At 51.0% G+C, this 12473-nt stretch overlaps 2 protein-coding genes across 4 annotated transcripts in view; both read right to left on the reverse strand.

Annotated features, from left to right (window-relative positions):
* Positions 1-2201: 2201 nt before the first annotated feature.
* Positions 2202-8639, reverse strand: LOC124478763 (cell wall protein DAN4-like). 3 transcript variants are annotated; one of them, XM_047037190.1, is made up of 8 exons: positions 5376-8639; positions 4912-5184; positions 4281-4586; positions 3874-4065; positions 3352-3432; positions 3178-3291; positions 2996-3058; positions 2202-2902 (listed from the first exon to the last, which is right to left on the reverse strand). In XM_047037190.1, exons 1-8 carry the CDS (start codon positions 5425-5427, stop codon positions 2784-2786), a joined length of 1200 nt encoding a protein of 399 aa, XP_046893146.1. In that variant the 5' UTR covers positions 5428-8639; the 3' UTR covers positions 2202-2783. The 3 variants fall into 3 exon arrangements, with proteins under 3 accessions (XP_046893146.1, XP_046893145.1, XP_046893147.1); XM_047037189.1 differs by having other exon boundaries at positions 3178-3432; XM_047037191.1 differs by lacking the exon at positions 3874-4065 and having other exon boundaries at positions 3178-3432.
* Positions 8640-10063: 1424 nt separating this feature from the next.
* Positions 10064-12473, reverse strand: part of LOC124478634 (unconventional myosin-IXb) — a 57639-nt gene continuing 55229 nt past the window's right edge. The window contains exons 41-42 of the mRNA XM_047036978.1: positions 11423-11550; positions 10064-10634 (exon numbers count right to left, since the gene is read on the reverse strand). Coding sequence (XP_046892934.1) covers positions 10129-10634; positions 11423-11550 — 634 coding nt within the window. The 3' untranslated portion in view covers positions 10064-10128. The remainder of the gene's footprint in view (positions 10635-11422; positions 11551-12473) is intronic.

The following is a 12473-nucleotide window of genomic DNA, read 5'->3' on the forward strand; positions in this document are numbered from 1 at the left end:
AGCAAGGATGTGACGTAAATACAGCAGAAATGGTGGGCGTGGAAAGAGAACGCTTTTTAAAATTGAATATTGATTACTCCTACACTCTGTCATGGTGAGAAATAAAACTATTTTTCATCTTTTTTTTCATTGCATCTACACAAAGATGTTTTGGGTTGATATTGAACGTGGGGCTGATATGTTGATGACTATGGAATAGAAAAAGATAGGGCAACTAATCTCTAAGGAAGAGTCATTATGATCCTTGAGGTAACTAACATCGGGTCAAGCAAACCATTCCGAAGTATCGTTGTACTTACATTTATTCATTTAGCAGACGCTTTTATCCAAAGCGACTTCCAAGAGAGAGCTTTACAAAGTGCATAGGTCACTGATAATAACAACAACAAGATAGCCCCAAAGCATTGCCGGTAGCCAAAACAAGAAGCACACATTGTGAACAACCAAAAATGTTGTGTCAAAGGGAAAAACCATAAGAGCATGTAGTTAAGGAAGTTACAATTAAACAACATGAATCTGTAAGTGCAAGTGTACCTGTAGAAAAATAAGCAACAAATCAAATCAAATGTATTTGTATAGCCCTTTTTACACGCAAGCATGTCACAGAGGGCTTCATATGCGCCCATAGAACTGCCCCTCAACCAACCTAAGCCCTCAAGAAAGACAAGGAAATACTCCCAGAAAAACTCCCAACGGGAGGATAAATGGAAGAAACCCTGGGAGGAGCAATTCAGAGAGGGATCCCCTCCTCCAGAGACGTTTGGTAGGAGAGAGGAGCAGAACACAAGCTAAACATAGTCATACAGTGTCAATGGGTTTTGAAACACCAAAACCCATTGTTCGCCTTTATAGACGTTGGATGGGACCGGGAAACTCGCTGTTGGCCCTCATGGAGACTGGATTCCGGGTGACGACCTGGTCCAGCGTTGGCAGACCGACGACCAAGCAGGTCCTGACAGCTCAAACCCCCCACACCACAGGGAATGTGTGTGTGTGTGGGGGGGGGGGGACAGAGAGAGAGAGAGGAGAGCAGGGATTAGAGAATGCCAGGAGCAGCTAACAGTTACAGTCATAATAGAATGTGATCCCCACCGGTCAAGTGTGGACTAGTGCAGCAATTTAACAGAGCTAAAAGGGTATTTGATGCAGCCCCACACACCAAAACAGCGACAGCCCCCCTCAGTTGGAACATGAAATCTGTTCCAGGGGAAAGAACTCTAAAATAGGTTATACTTATACGAATACGGATGAAAACAACCAGTCCCCTGTTGTCTCCAACTAGTAATAAAAACTATAATAGTAACAAGATACAGTAACCGGTTTACTTTATTTGTAACATCTAGATGGGCAATGTGAACATAAGCTATAATTACAATTTAAAAGTGACATGTGATACACACATAGGCAAGCACACACCCCAGATTTACATAGAAAGTACACACATACTTCCTTTTAACAGTCATAGAATTGACTAAACAAGAACGTTTTTAACGCAACAGTAAAATAAAATAAAAATAAGATTAACTAAAATAGAATACAACAGTTTAACTACCACTAACCAACAAGAGCAACAAGTCTCTAAGCAAGAGTCATTGTGATCCTTGAGGAAACTAGCATTGGGTTCAGCAAACCATTCCTAAGTACCGTTGTACTCCCGGAACAAGTGCGTCTTGAGCCTTCTCTTGAAGGTGGAGAGACAGTCTGTGTCTCTGATGGAGGTGGGGAGTTGATTCCACCACTGGGGGGCCAGGCAGGAGAAGAGCTTGTGATGGGACCGGGCAGTCTTGAGCGGTGGGACCAGGAGCGAGTTGCAGTAGTCCAACTTGGAGAGGACAAGTGCTCAGACAGGTATCTCTTGAAATCTCTTGTAACTGATTTAAAACACTTGATTGCTTTTCTACAGGTACACTCCTGCACTTTTTGAGGTTCATGTTGTTTAATTGTAACTTGTTTAACTACATGCTCTTATAATTCTTCCCTCTGGCACTTATTTTTGTTTTTTCACAATGTATGCTTCATGTTTGGCTACCCGCAATGTTTGTGGATATCTCAGTGTTATTATCAATGACCTACGCACTTTTGTAAAGCTCTCTCTTGGAAGTCGCTTTGGATAAAAGCGTCTGCTAAATGAATACAAGTAAATGTAAATATCGTTCAACTATAGTTTTACTTTAATTTCACATACACAAGACGAAATGGTCTTGTGGAAAGCGAAATATTTTTAATTTTATGACTGGATTCAAGATTGAATGGCAGGGCTTGTAACAATCTGCAATCAGAATTAATGAGTTACGGCATCTTGAGCCCCTTTTATTTTATTTGAAGTATCCTCTGGAAAATGTTTATGTTAGTGGTTACTTTTCCTTTCTATTTGTACCACTGAAAACAGTTGTGCAATGTTGATTGTTTACTACTTTCTCATGTTGTTATATTTGTGATAAGCTATGTAAATACAAATAAAAAATTGAACGCTTCCAGGAGAAATAGGCCTATGGAAAAAACATTGACGCCTTACTTTCTTGTAAAAAGCTTGTAGCTAAAAGCGAAAAATATGTTTTTATGTTTTTAATAACTACTATATCACAATACAGTCACGCACACATCACCAATAGCCTACATACTTTCGGCATTACAGTCATATTAGTATATTTCTAAAACATTATATTTTTTTGTAATGCAAAGATAACAATTAGGAATTTAGTTCAGACAAATGTATTCCAGAGACAAACTGAAATAAAAACATTTGCTCCGAGGCTGACGCTATGGTGTTAGTCAGGGCGGGTCTACAGCTCTGCTACGGACTGGCGTTTCCTCCGGCGAAGCAGGTGGAGCAGGCAGCCCACGAAGGAGAGCGTCGCCACGGCGCCCAGTGTGGAACCTGTGTACATGGCAATGGGGGTCTCTGACGAATACAAGAACCATCAGTTAGTTGAAGATCACAACCAAAGGTAAGGACTTGGCTGTTAAATAGTTGACATGGTCGCCTGCAACCTACCTTCAGCAGACCTCTGCTCCCCTTCCTTATCTGCAGCTTCAGCCCTCTGAGTCTCCATTGAGACTGTGGTACAAAACCATACAAAAACGAAATGTATGTCAACTCTACAACAATATTATACATCTGAAACCAGAAAGGCAAATAATGATCATGATGTGTGTGAGCTCCATTCTGAGACGTACAGAACCAAGAAGGGTTTATGTTGTTAGATAAGATGGGCTTTGGCTGCAGGGGCAGCTCTGGAATGGCGTTGGGGTGAGGAGTGGCCTTCTCCAGAGGTGGGGGGCCCCTCCCCCCTGCCCCCAGGGTCGGGGGGGCCCTCCCCCCTGCCCCCAGGGTCGGGGGGGCCCTCCCCCCTGCCCCCAGGGTCCAGGGGTCTGGAGGGGTCCTCTGAGAGGGGGGGGGACTGGAGGACATGTCTGGGATTGTGGGGTTTCCTGCAGCAGAAAGGGAAGAGCTTCTGTAAGGAGATACAGTATAAATGGACTGATACGTGTTATAGTGTCCTGTGAAAAAAAGTTGAGGGTTAAAAGATGAGAGTCTGGACAACAGCTCTGTGGATTGGCTGGTCTGATCAGTCTGTAGTACACCACAACAGAGATGTTGTTATGGCTGGTCTGATCAGTCTGTAGTACACCACAACAGAGATGTTGTTATGGCTGGTCTGATCAGTCTGTAGTACACCACAACAGAGATGTTGTTATGGTTGCTCTGTGCAGTAATATGGAGACTGTTCCTTGACTCTAACCATTTATATTCTGTATAACTCTGCACTTCTGGACCTTCATAGTACAGAAAGTACAGCAGAAATGTGTTTGTTGCTTTGGATAAAAGTGTGTAAAACGTGAATGAACGTAACAGACAGCAGTCATTCTGACCCCACACAGTCGTGTGTACTGTGTCCCACTCTGATGATCTCTCTGTCGCGGGGGTTGTCGCCGGGATGATGGTTGTCGCGGGGATGGTGGCTGTCGCGGGGGTGGTGGTTGTCGTGGGGGAGGTGGTTGTCGCAGGGATGGTGGTTGTTGTGGGGATGGTGGTTGTCGCGGGGGGGGTGGTTGTCGAGGGGGCTTCAGTCAATGAAGGATTTGAAGTCAGAAGAACGTTAAACATTAGTTGGCTTGCAGTGTAATCAAAAAATGTTAAATACCCTTCCAATTCCATTGTGTGTAAATTCCCAGAAAGCAAACACTAAAGCAGTTTTGTTTCAACACTATGCAAGTGTCCTGAGTGTTGTCCCAGGATTAGGGTTTGCAAGGGTTGGGAAGCATCATAGCTCAACTACCTTTGAGATCCACGGTCCAACTGATGCTGTTAGTGAAGATCTGGGAATCCAGAGTTATGGAAGCATCACATCGATACTCCATCTCTCTCTTCCCCACCTGGTCTGCAGAGGAGGATGTGTAGTTTTGGAAACTTGTGGGGTCATCAGACTCAGAGATGGTTGTTCTCAGCTCCATCTTGTCATGAAATATCTTAATCTGGATGTTTCCGGAGGAGCTGTAGACCCCCAGCAGTGTGCAGATGACCTGGAAGGGCTGACCAGACACTGGGCTCTTTGGCTCGGTCTGCAGTACAGGCATCGGGAGATCTGGATTTTGGAGGTGAAATAACTAAATCACCCTAACAGCCAGCACAGCCTTTCAACACTACAGTACACCTGGACAGTCACAGCCCTGACCCTGGAATCCTGGCCCAGTCTTAGTTTTTGTTACTTCCTGTTTACGCAGTGTTAACTGACATATGTACTTTCCCAATGTATGCAGTAGGTTCAATTCAACTTTAATTGTTAAGTTATTCATGAGTCACAGGTGGACTTGTTCACAATAATGACCAGTGTTTTTTATATTATGGATTGTGTGAAAAAGACTTGGCCATTGACAAGACAAACTCAAAGTATTTTAACTTCTACTTACTGTACACTATGAGCTTGGCAGTATCTTTGCTCCAGGGAGAGCAATTAGCTTCACAGACGTACTTTCCTTCATGTTGGGGAACTATGTCTGCAAAGTGAAGACTCGCCTTGTTCTTCTCGGCTGTCTGTCTGGCGTCAATGTTGTCCAGCAGGATGAACCTGGGTTTGACTCCGGGACAGCTCGTTTCACAGAGCAGGGTCAGCTCACTGCCCACTTTGGCTAAAACCCTTTTTGGACTGATGGTGACCTTCCTGGTACACAAAACCAAAAAACCTGTGCCAAGACGGAGCAAAGTTTATTAATAACAAGATTCAGTAAATAAACTGAATGTGAGAATATCATTATTATAGTCAGCAACCTTGACAATAGTGGCCTTCAAACTAATTTATTAAATTGGGTGCATATATAAGAACAGCCAGAGCCAACAGCTCCACTGAAAACAAAGATTCAGAGTCGGTGTTCACCTGTCTGAGCCAGGAGAAGGCAGACGAGGACAGGTAGGCTGTGTCGCCCCATGGTGCTGGTGCTGCTGGTGCTGCAGGTGCTGCAGTGGTTGTCCAGTCTGCAGGGGAGCAGCGGCTGTACTCAAGTACACTAATAGCCTGGGGGAGGGGCCTAGGGGAGGGGCAGGGAGGAGGACTTCAGCCACTCACACAAAAGTACCCCATCTATCATCTTCACCCTGGGTCACTTGGCTGCTTTCAGGGACTTTTCTGCAAGTCTTGACTATCTTCTGTCAGCTCTGCCAAAGTCCACAGGAAAACATGAACTTGAAGCCCCCTGATAAACGGTGCAAGTGTCACTCAAGCATACTCATTTATTTACCTAATTGTTGACCTGAGGCGTTAAGGTTCTTTCACAATCCGATTATTAATTGAATAATAGGTTGAAGTCCTAAAAAACCAAGTCCAAAGATTGATGACCCAATAATGAAATATCGATATTCAAGTAATATCGTGATAACGGACGGTCTACATTTAATGATAGGATGAATTTATTTTTCATGACAATTTTTTAAAATGTATTTTTACCCTATGTAGCAATCACCGCCCTTCAATAAAAGAGTGGTAAATGTTTGGAAGGTAGCCCGAGTTCCCCCGTCAGAACTATCTAGACATGGAGACAGATCATGTCCTGAAATGATGTTTTTTTAACGACTGATATTCAGTCCTGCCATGATAATGAATGCCCTGTAGGCTACGGTCATCACCTAAAGAAGAGTTCATGGGATACGCTTAACAATGGGACGTTCCAGAATTAAACAATCTGATGGGACCGCTCATGGTCAAATAAACAACACATTCACATTGTGGTGAACAATAACAGTCCCTTGAGAAGAGCTGCAGACATGACATAGGACCTTATAACTTAAAAAAACTGTAACTGAGTAACAATTATACCACCGGAGTGGAAGATCTGATTCGAACGGTCTTTAGGATGGCTATCTTTTATTGATGACGGTTACAAAAATCTCCTATGTGGGTTGTGAAGACTGAAGAATTATACAAGCCGGTGATATAGAACACTTTTAAAATATGTATTGGGATGATCAGTAAAATATTTAGGAACGAAACATGTGCATGAACGACTGATATTCGGTCAAAACACGGAAGAAACAGCTGTAGTTTGATAATCATCCTTGTTTAAACCAGAATGTTATGTAAAAGAAGGGTTAGAAAATAGAGCATGTCCCGTTTAACGTTGAGCCCCTAAGAAACACTTGACCATCCTGTTGTTCCAGAGAAGCAGTAGCCTTATTTAAGGATCTCTGTGTTTCAGGGGTGATGACTCATGGCTTCCCTTCATCCACCAAACCCACATGAACAATGAAATTAAACACTACATAGCAGGATATCGTTATAAATCCATCATTCACAGTATGAGTGCTTCCTCTGACGGCCTTTAAAGAAGCTCAGAGTGGTTGTGGAGGCCGGCTGATCCAGTTTAACAGTGTCTGTTAGGGTTAGGGTTAGGGCTGTTCTGTGAAACGCTGCTATCAGCAGAGAGCATGCCCTCCTGCTTCCTGTCTTTGTGTGATGAGATTTCTGTTCCGCAGCTCGTGCCTGTTTAACGAGCAGTGACAGGGATGCACTTGATTAATGACTCGGTTCAACAGTTGCTTTGGAGGGGTATAAATAAAGGATTAGTTCACTTAAAAATCAAACGCAATCTCCTTTTATTATCTGTAATAATATCTGAACATCCTGAAATGCTTCTGAATTTGAGTAAACTGTCCCTTGAAGGGTGAGAGTTTGGAATGACAACACTGAAGCAGAGGGTACAAGCATGTCCTGTATTGTCCTGTTTATCCACTACAGTTCACATCATTCAATCTCAACCATTCACTCCCAGACACCCAAGCATGTACTCAGTAAGACAGAACATTGGACGACAGTGCCAGAGAGGCGAGACTATTACTACATTAGTATTACATATGAACATGTTGGCGTAACAGGCTCTGGAGAGCCACAGCACCCGTCAATGACAGCAGTGGGGAGGACTTGGGCCACGCACAGCCATCGGTACAGACCGCTAGCATGTCCCTATGGCCAGAGATAGACATGGGTTAGCGCTAGCATGTCTTCAGGGATGTGATAGCGCTAGCATGTCTTCAGGGATGTGATAGGGATAGGGCTAGCATGTCTTCAGGGATGTGATAGGGATAGGGCTAGCATGTCTTCAGGGATGTGATAGGGATAGCATGTCTTCAGGGATGTGATAGGGATAGGGCTAGCATGTCTTCAGGGATGTGATAGGGATAGGGATAGCATGTCTTCAGGGATGTGATAGGGCTAGCATGTCTTCAGGGATGTGATAGGGATAGGGCTAGCATGTCTTCAGGGATGTGATAGGGCTAGCATGTCTTCAGGGATGTGATAGGGCTAGCATGTCTTCAGAGATGTGATAGGGCTAGGGCTAGCATGTCTTCAGGGATGTGATAGGGATAGGGCTAGCATGTCTTCAGGGATGTGATAGGGCTGCTCCTATGTTCCCTTTGACAAGTGAAAGTTGGTCCTCGTCCTTTGTAGGGATGAGAGGGGGGGGGGGGAGACGTGAGAATGGGAGTAGGGGTCAGGGTTAGAAGGGCATAGCACAACTATGATCCATTGACTCTGATAAGGCACCTGATCACCCTCCGACATGTGTGTATGGTCTTGCATACATGTGTCTGGAGTCGGTACATTAAACACATTAGACATGAAAAATAAAAAGATTACACTCCCCTCCTGCATTTATCAATGATTACAGGTAAAAAAAAACTATGAGTTTGTCCAGTGGCACCATGTGGTACAGAACCATCCAGGCTTGGCCCCTCAGAAACACTAGGCTGGAAGAGAAAGGTGCAATAACCTGCAATGTTTCCACACAAATAAAAAATAAGACCAAAAAACACTTTTAAAAAAGTATGAAAAAAAGTAATATCGTTCCATTCAACCACAAAATCTGCTTTCATTCTCTCTATTTAAAATCCAACAACAACAATATATTAATAGTATAGAAAAAAGTGCTAGGTGACATCATATCCTGTTTCCTGTATGTCTCTCATCATTGAGTCACAGGTGCGTATACAGAATCCAGCGTGTCTGTGTGCTGTTGCCATGACAATGTTGTTAAGGGTACACAAGCCAAGCACCCCCCTCAACACCCGGACAGGAGGTCTGAGGGGAGGTCTGATAGGAGGTCTGAGGGGAGGTCTTGGAGGAGGTCTGGGGGAGGTCTGGGGGGAGGTCTGGGGGAGGTCTGGGGGGAGGTCTGAGGGGGAGGTCTGGGGGGAGGTCTGAGGGGGGAGGCCTGGGAGGAGGTCTGAGGGGGGAGGCCTGGGAGGAGGTCTGAGGGGGGAGGTCTGAGGGGAGGTCTGGGGGGGAGGTCTGAGGGGGGAGGTCTGAGGGGGGAGGTCTGGGGGGAGGTCTGAGGGGAGGTCTGAGGGGGGAGGTCTGGGGGGAGGTCTGGGGGGAGGTCTGAGGGGAGGTCTGAGGGGAGGTCTGGAGGGAGGTCTGGGGGGGAGGTCTGGGGGGAGGTCTGGAGGGGAGGTCTGAGGGGAGACCTGGGAGGAGGTCTGGGGGGGAGGTCTGGGGGGGAGGTCTGGGGGGGAGGTCTGGGGGGGAGGTCTGAGGGGAGACCTGGGAGGAGGTCTGGGGGGGAGGTCTGGGGGGGAGGTCTGGGGGGGAGGTCTGAGGGGAGACCTGGGAGGAGGTCTGGGGGGGAGGTCTGGGGGAGGTCTGAGGGGAGGTCTGAGGGGAGGTCTGAGGGGAGGTCTGAGGGGAGCTCTGGGGGGAGGTCTGAGAGGAGGTCTGAGGGGAGGTCTGAGGGGAGGTCTGAGGGGAGCTTTGGGGGGAGGTCTGAGGGGAAGTCTGAGGGGAGGTCTGAGGGGAGCTCTGGGGGGAGGTCTGGGGGGAGGTCTGGGGGGAGGTCTGAGGGGAGGTCTGGGAGGAGGTCTGGGGGGAGGTCTGGGGGAGGTCTGGAGGGAGGTCTGAGGGGGAGGTCTGGGGGGAGGTCTGAGGGGAGGCCTGGGAGGAGGTCTGAGGGGGGAGGTCTGAGGGGAGGTCTGGGGGGGAGGTCTGAGGGGGGAGGTCTGGGGGGAGGTCTGGGGGGAGGTCTGAGGGGAGGTCTGAGGGGAGGTCTGGAGGGAGGTCTGGGGGGGAGGTCTGGGGGAAGGTCTGGGGGGGAGGTCTGGGGGGGAGGTCTGAGGGGAGACCTGGGAGGAGGTCTGGGGGAAGGTCTGAGGGGAGCTCTGGGGGGAGGTCTGGAGGGAGGTCTGGAGGGAGGTCTGGGGGGAGGTCTGGGGGAAGGTCTGAGGGGAGCTCTGGGGGGAGGTCTGAGAGGAGGTCTGAGGGGAGGTCTGAGGGGAGGTCTGAGGGGAGCTTTGGGGGGAGGTCTGAGGGGAAGTCTGAGGGGAGGTCTGAGGGGAGCTCTGGGGGGAGGTCTGGGGGGAGGTCTGGGGGGAGGTCTGGGGGAGGTCTGGGGGAGGTCTGAGGGGAGGTCTGAGGGGAGGTCTGAGGGGAGCTCTGGGGGGAGGTCTGAGGGGGAGGTCTGGGGGGAGGTCTGGGGGGAGGTCTGAGGGGGAGGTCTGGGGGGAGGTCTGGGGGGAGGTCTGGGGGGAGACCTGGGAGGAGGTCTGGGGGAAGGTCTGGGGGGGAGGTCTGGGGGAAGGTCTGGGGGGGAGGTCTGGGGGGGAGGTCTGGGGGGGAGGTCTGGAGGGAGGTCTGGGGGGGAGGTCTATGGGGGAAAGTCTGGGTTTGAGTGTCGTCTGTGGGAGCAGCCAGGGGCCTGGAAGCCCGGGGTGGAGGAGGCTGCTGGAGGCTGCTGCTCTCTGGGGTTCTTTATGTACACAGACTGGATTACGTCCTTGCGACGGCCAGGCTGCTCCCTCCTCCTCACCACCCCAAAGCCTCGAAGGCCGCGGCCGCTGAGGGCAGATCCTGAGGCTGAAGGCTGTTGTGGGGCTGGGATAGAAGCATGTGTAGAGGCTGAGACTGGAGCTGGAGTGGAGGGTGGAGCTCGAGTAGAGGCTGGGGCTGGTGTGCGGGGTTGGAGGAGAGGCTGGCGACGCTGCAGCTGAAGCCTGAAGGCAGAGCCAAATGGGGAGGAGGAGGAGAGAGAGGAGGGGGGAGGTGAGGAGGGGGGAGGAGAGGAGGCCCCACTGCAGGGCTGCAGCCTCAGGGACAGTTCTGAGGGCTTCGGAAGGGAAGGTGGCTTAGACCTCCTCAGCATGGAGCCTCCACCTGGGGGGAGAGAGAGGGTTGGTGGACATCCTCCACTCTGGAGTCTAACACAATGACTCTTATTGAGAGACAGGTACACCCTTGCACTTTTTGAGGTTCATGTAAATTGTTTAATTGTTCAACTACATGCTCTTATGGTCCTTCCCTTTGGCACTTGTTTAGTTTTCACAGTGTATGCTTCATGTTTTGGCTACCCGCAATGTTTGGGGCTATCTCGTTGTTATGATCAGTGACCTATGCAATTTTGTAAAGCTCTCTTTTGGAAGTCGCTTTGGATAAAAGCGTCTGCTAAATGCATAAATGTAAATGTAAAAAAACTATTCCACCATGGTCATTTATCTGCAGTTACTACACACATACACACCATCTATCCACTTTCCGACCAACACACAAACCTCCCCCAGAAACTTCCTTTGACATAGAACAGACAGACACACACCTCGAGTGATGGTCCAGCAGGAGGGCTAAAGAGCAGCAGACACCTTCACCAGCAGGCCGGGACCTGCACCACACACAGCCCAGGCAGGGTGAGAACCCAGGAAAGGACGGGGAGAGGGAGGGAGAAGGAGGGAGAGCGTATGGGGGGAGGAAGGGAGAGCGTATGGGGGGAGGGAGAGCGTATGGGGGGAGGGAGGGAGAGCGTATGGGGGGAGGGAGAGCGTATGGGGGGAGGGAGGGAGAGCGTACAGGGGGGAGGGAGGGAGAGCGTATGGGGGGAGGGAGGGAGAGCGTATGGGGGGAGGGAGAGCGTATGGGGGGAGGGAGGGAGAGCGTACAGGGAGGATTACCTTCAGCCTCGGAGCCCTGGGCACGTTCCTCAAGAAGGCTCTCAGAGCTGACTGACGCCTCAGAGTCCAGGTTCTCCTGGTCAGAACCAGGCTGCTCCAGCTCTGGCAGTCTGCAGGCCAGGTCCTCCCTGGGGAAAGAGAATATCTAGTCATCAGTCTGTCAGTTCTGAGAGCAGTGTGGGGGAGGGCAGCGTGGGGGAGGGGGGGCAGCGTGAGGGAGGGCAGCGTGGGGGAGGGCAGCGTGGGGGAGGGCAGCATGGGGGAGGGCAGCGTGAGGGAGGGCAGCGTGGGGGAGGGGGGGCAGCGTGAGGGAGGGCAGTGTGGGGGAGGGCAGCGTGGGGGAGGGCAGCGTGGGGGAGGGGGGGCAGCGTGAGGGAGGGCAGCGTGGGGGAGGGCAGCGTGGGGGAGGGCAGCGTGGGGGAGGGCAGCGTGGGGGAGGGCAGCATGGGGGAGGGCAGCGTGGGAGAGGGGGGGCAGCGTGAGGGAGGGCAGCGTGGGGGAGGGGGGGTAGCGTGAGGTTGGGCAGGGTGGGGGAGGGCAGCGTGGGGGAGGGCAGCGTGGGAGAGGGGGGGCAGCGTGAGGGAGGGCAGCGTGGGGGAGGGCAGCGTGGGGGAGGGCAGCGTGAGGGAGGGCAGCGTGGGGGAGGGGGGGCAGCGTGAGGGAGGGCAGCGTGAGGGAGGGCAGCGTGGGGGAGGGCAGCGTGGGGGAGGGCAGCATGGGGGAGGGCAGCGCGGGAGAGGGGGGGCAGCGTGAGGGAGGGCAGGGTGGGGGAGGGGGGGTAGCGTGAGGTTGGGCAGGGTGGGGGAGGGCAGCGTGAGGGGGGCAGCGTGAGGGAGGGCAGCATGAGGGGGGCAGCGTGAGGGAGGGCAGCGTGAGGGAGGGCAGCGTGGGGGAGGGGGGGCAGCGGCAGCGTGAGGGAGGGCAGCATGAGGGGGGCAGCGTGAGGGAGGGCAGCGTGAGGGAGGGCAGCGTGGGGGAGGGGGGGCAGCGGCAGCGTGAGGGAAGGCAGCGTGAGGGAGGGCAGCGTGAGGGGGGCAGCGTGAGGGAGGGC

This window comes from Hypomesus transpacificus, chromosome 16 (genome assembly GCF_021917145.1).
Source record: "Hypomesus transpacificus isolate Combined female chromosome 16, fHypTra1, whole genome shotgun sequence".
NCBI classification, from domain to species: Eukaryota; Metazoa; Chordata; class Actinopteri; order Osmeriformes; family Osmeridae; genus Hypomesus; species Hypomesus transpacificus.

Coding starts and splice junctions, on each gene's coding strand:
- LOC124478763 (XM_047037189.1), bottom strand. CDS start 5,427: ATGGGGCGACACAGCCTACCTGTCCTCGTCTGCCTTCTCCTGGCTCAG. Junction 4,066..4,280: donor TTGGACCGTGGATCTCAAAG/GTAGTTGAGCTA, acceptor CATTGACTGAAG/CCCCCTCGACAACCACCCCC. Junction 3,059..3,177: donor CATAAACCCTTCTTGGTTCT/GTACGTCTCAGA, acceptor TTTGTACCACAG/TCTCAATGGAGACTCAGAGG.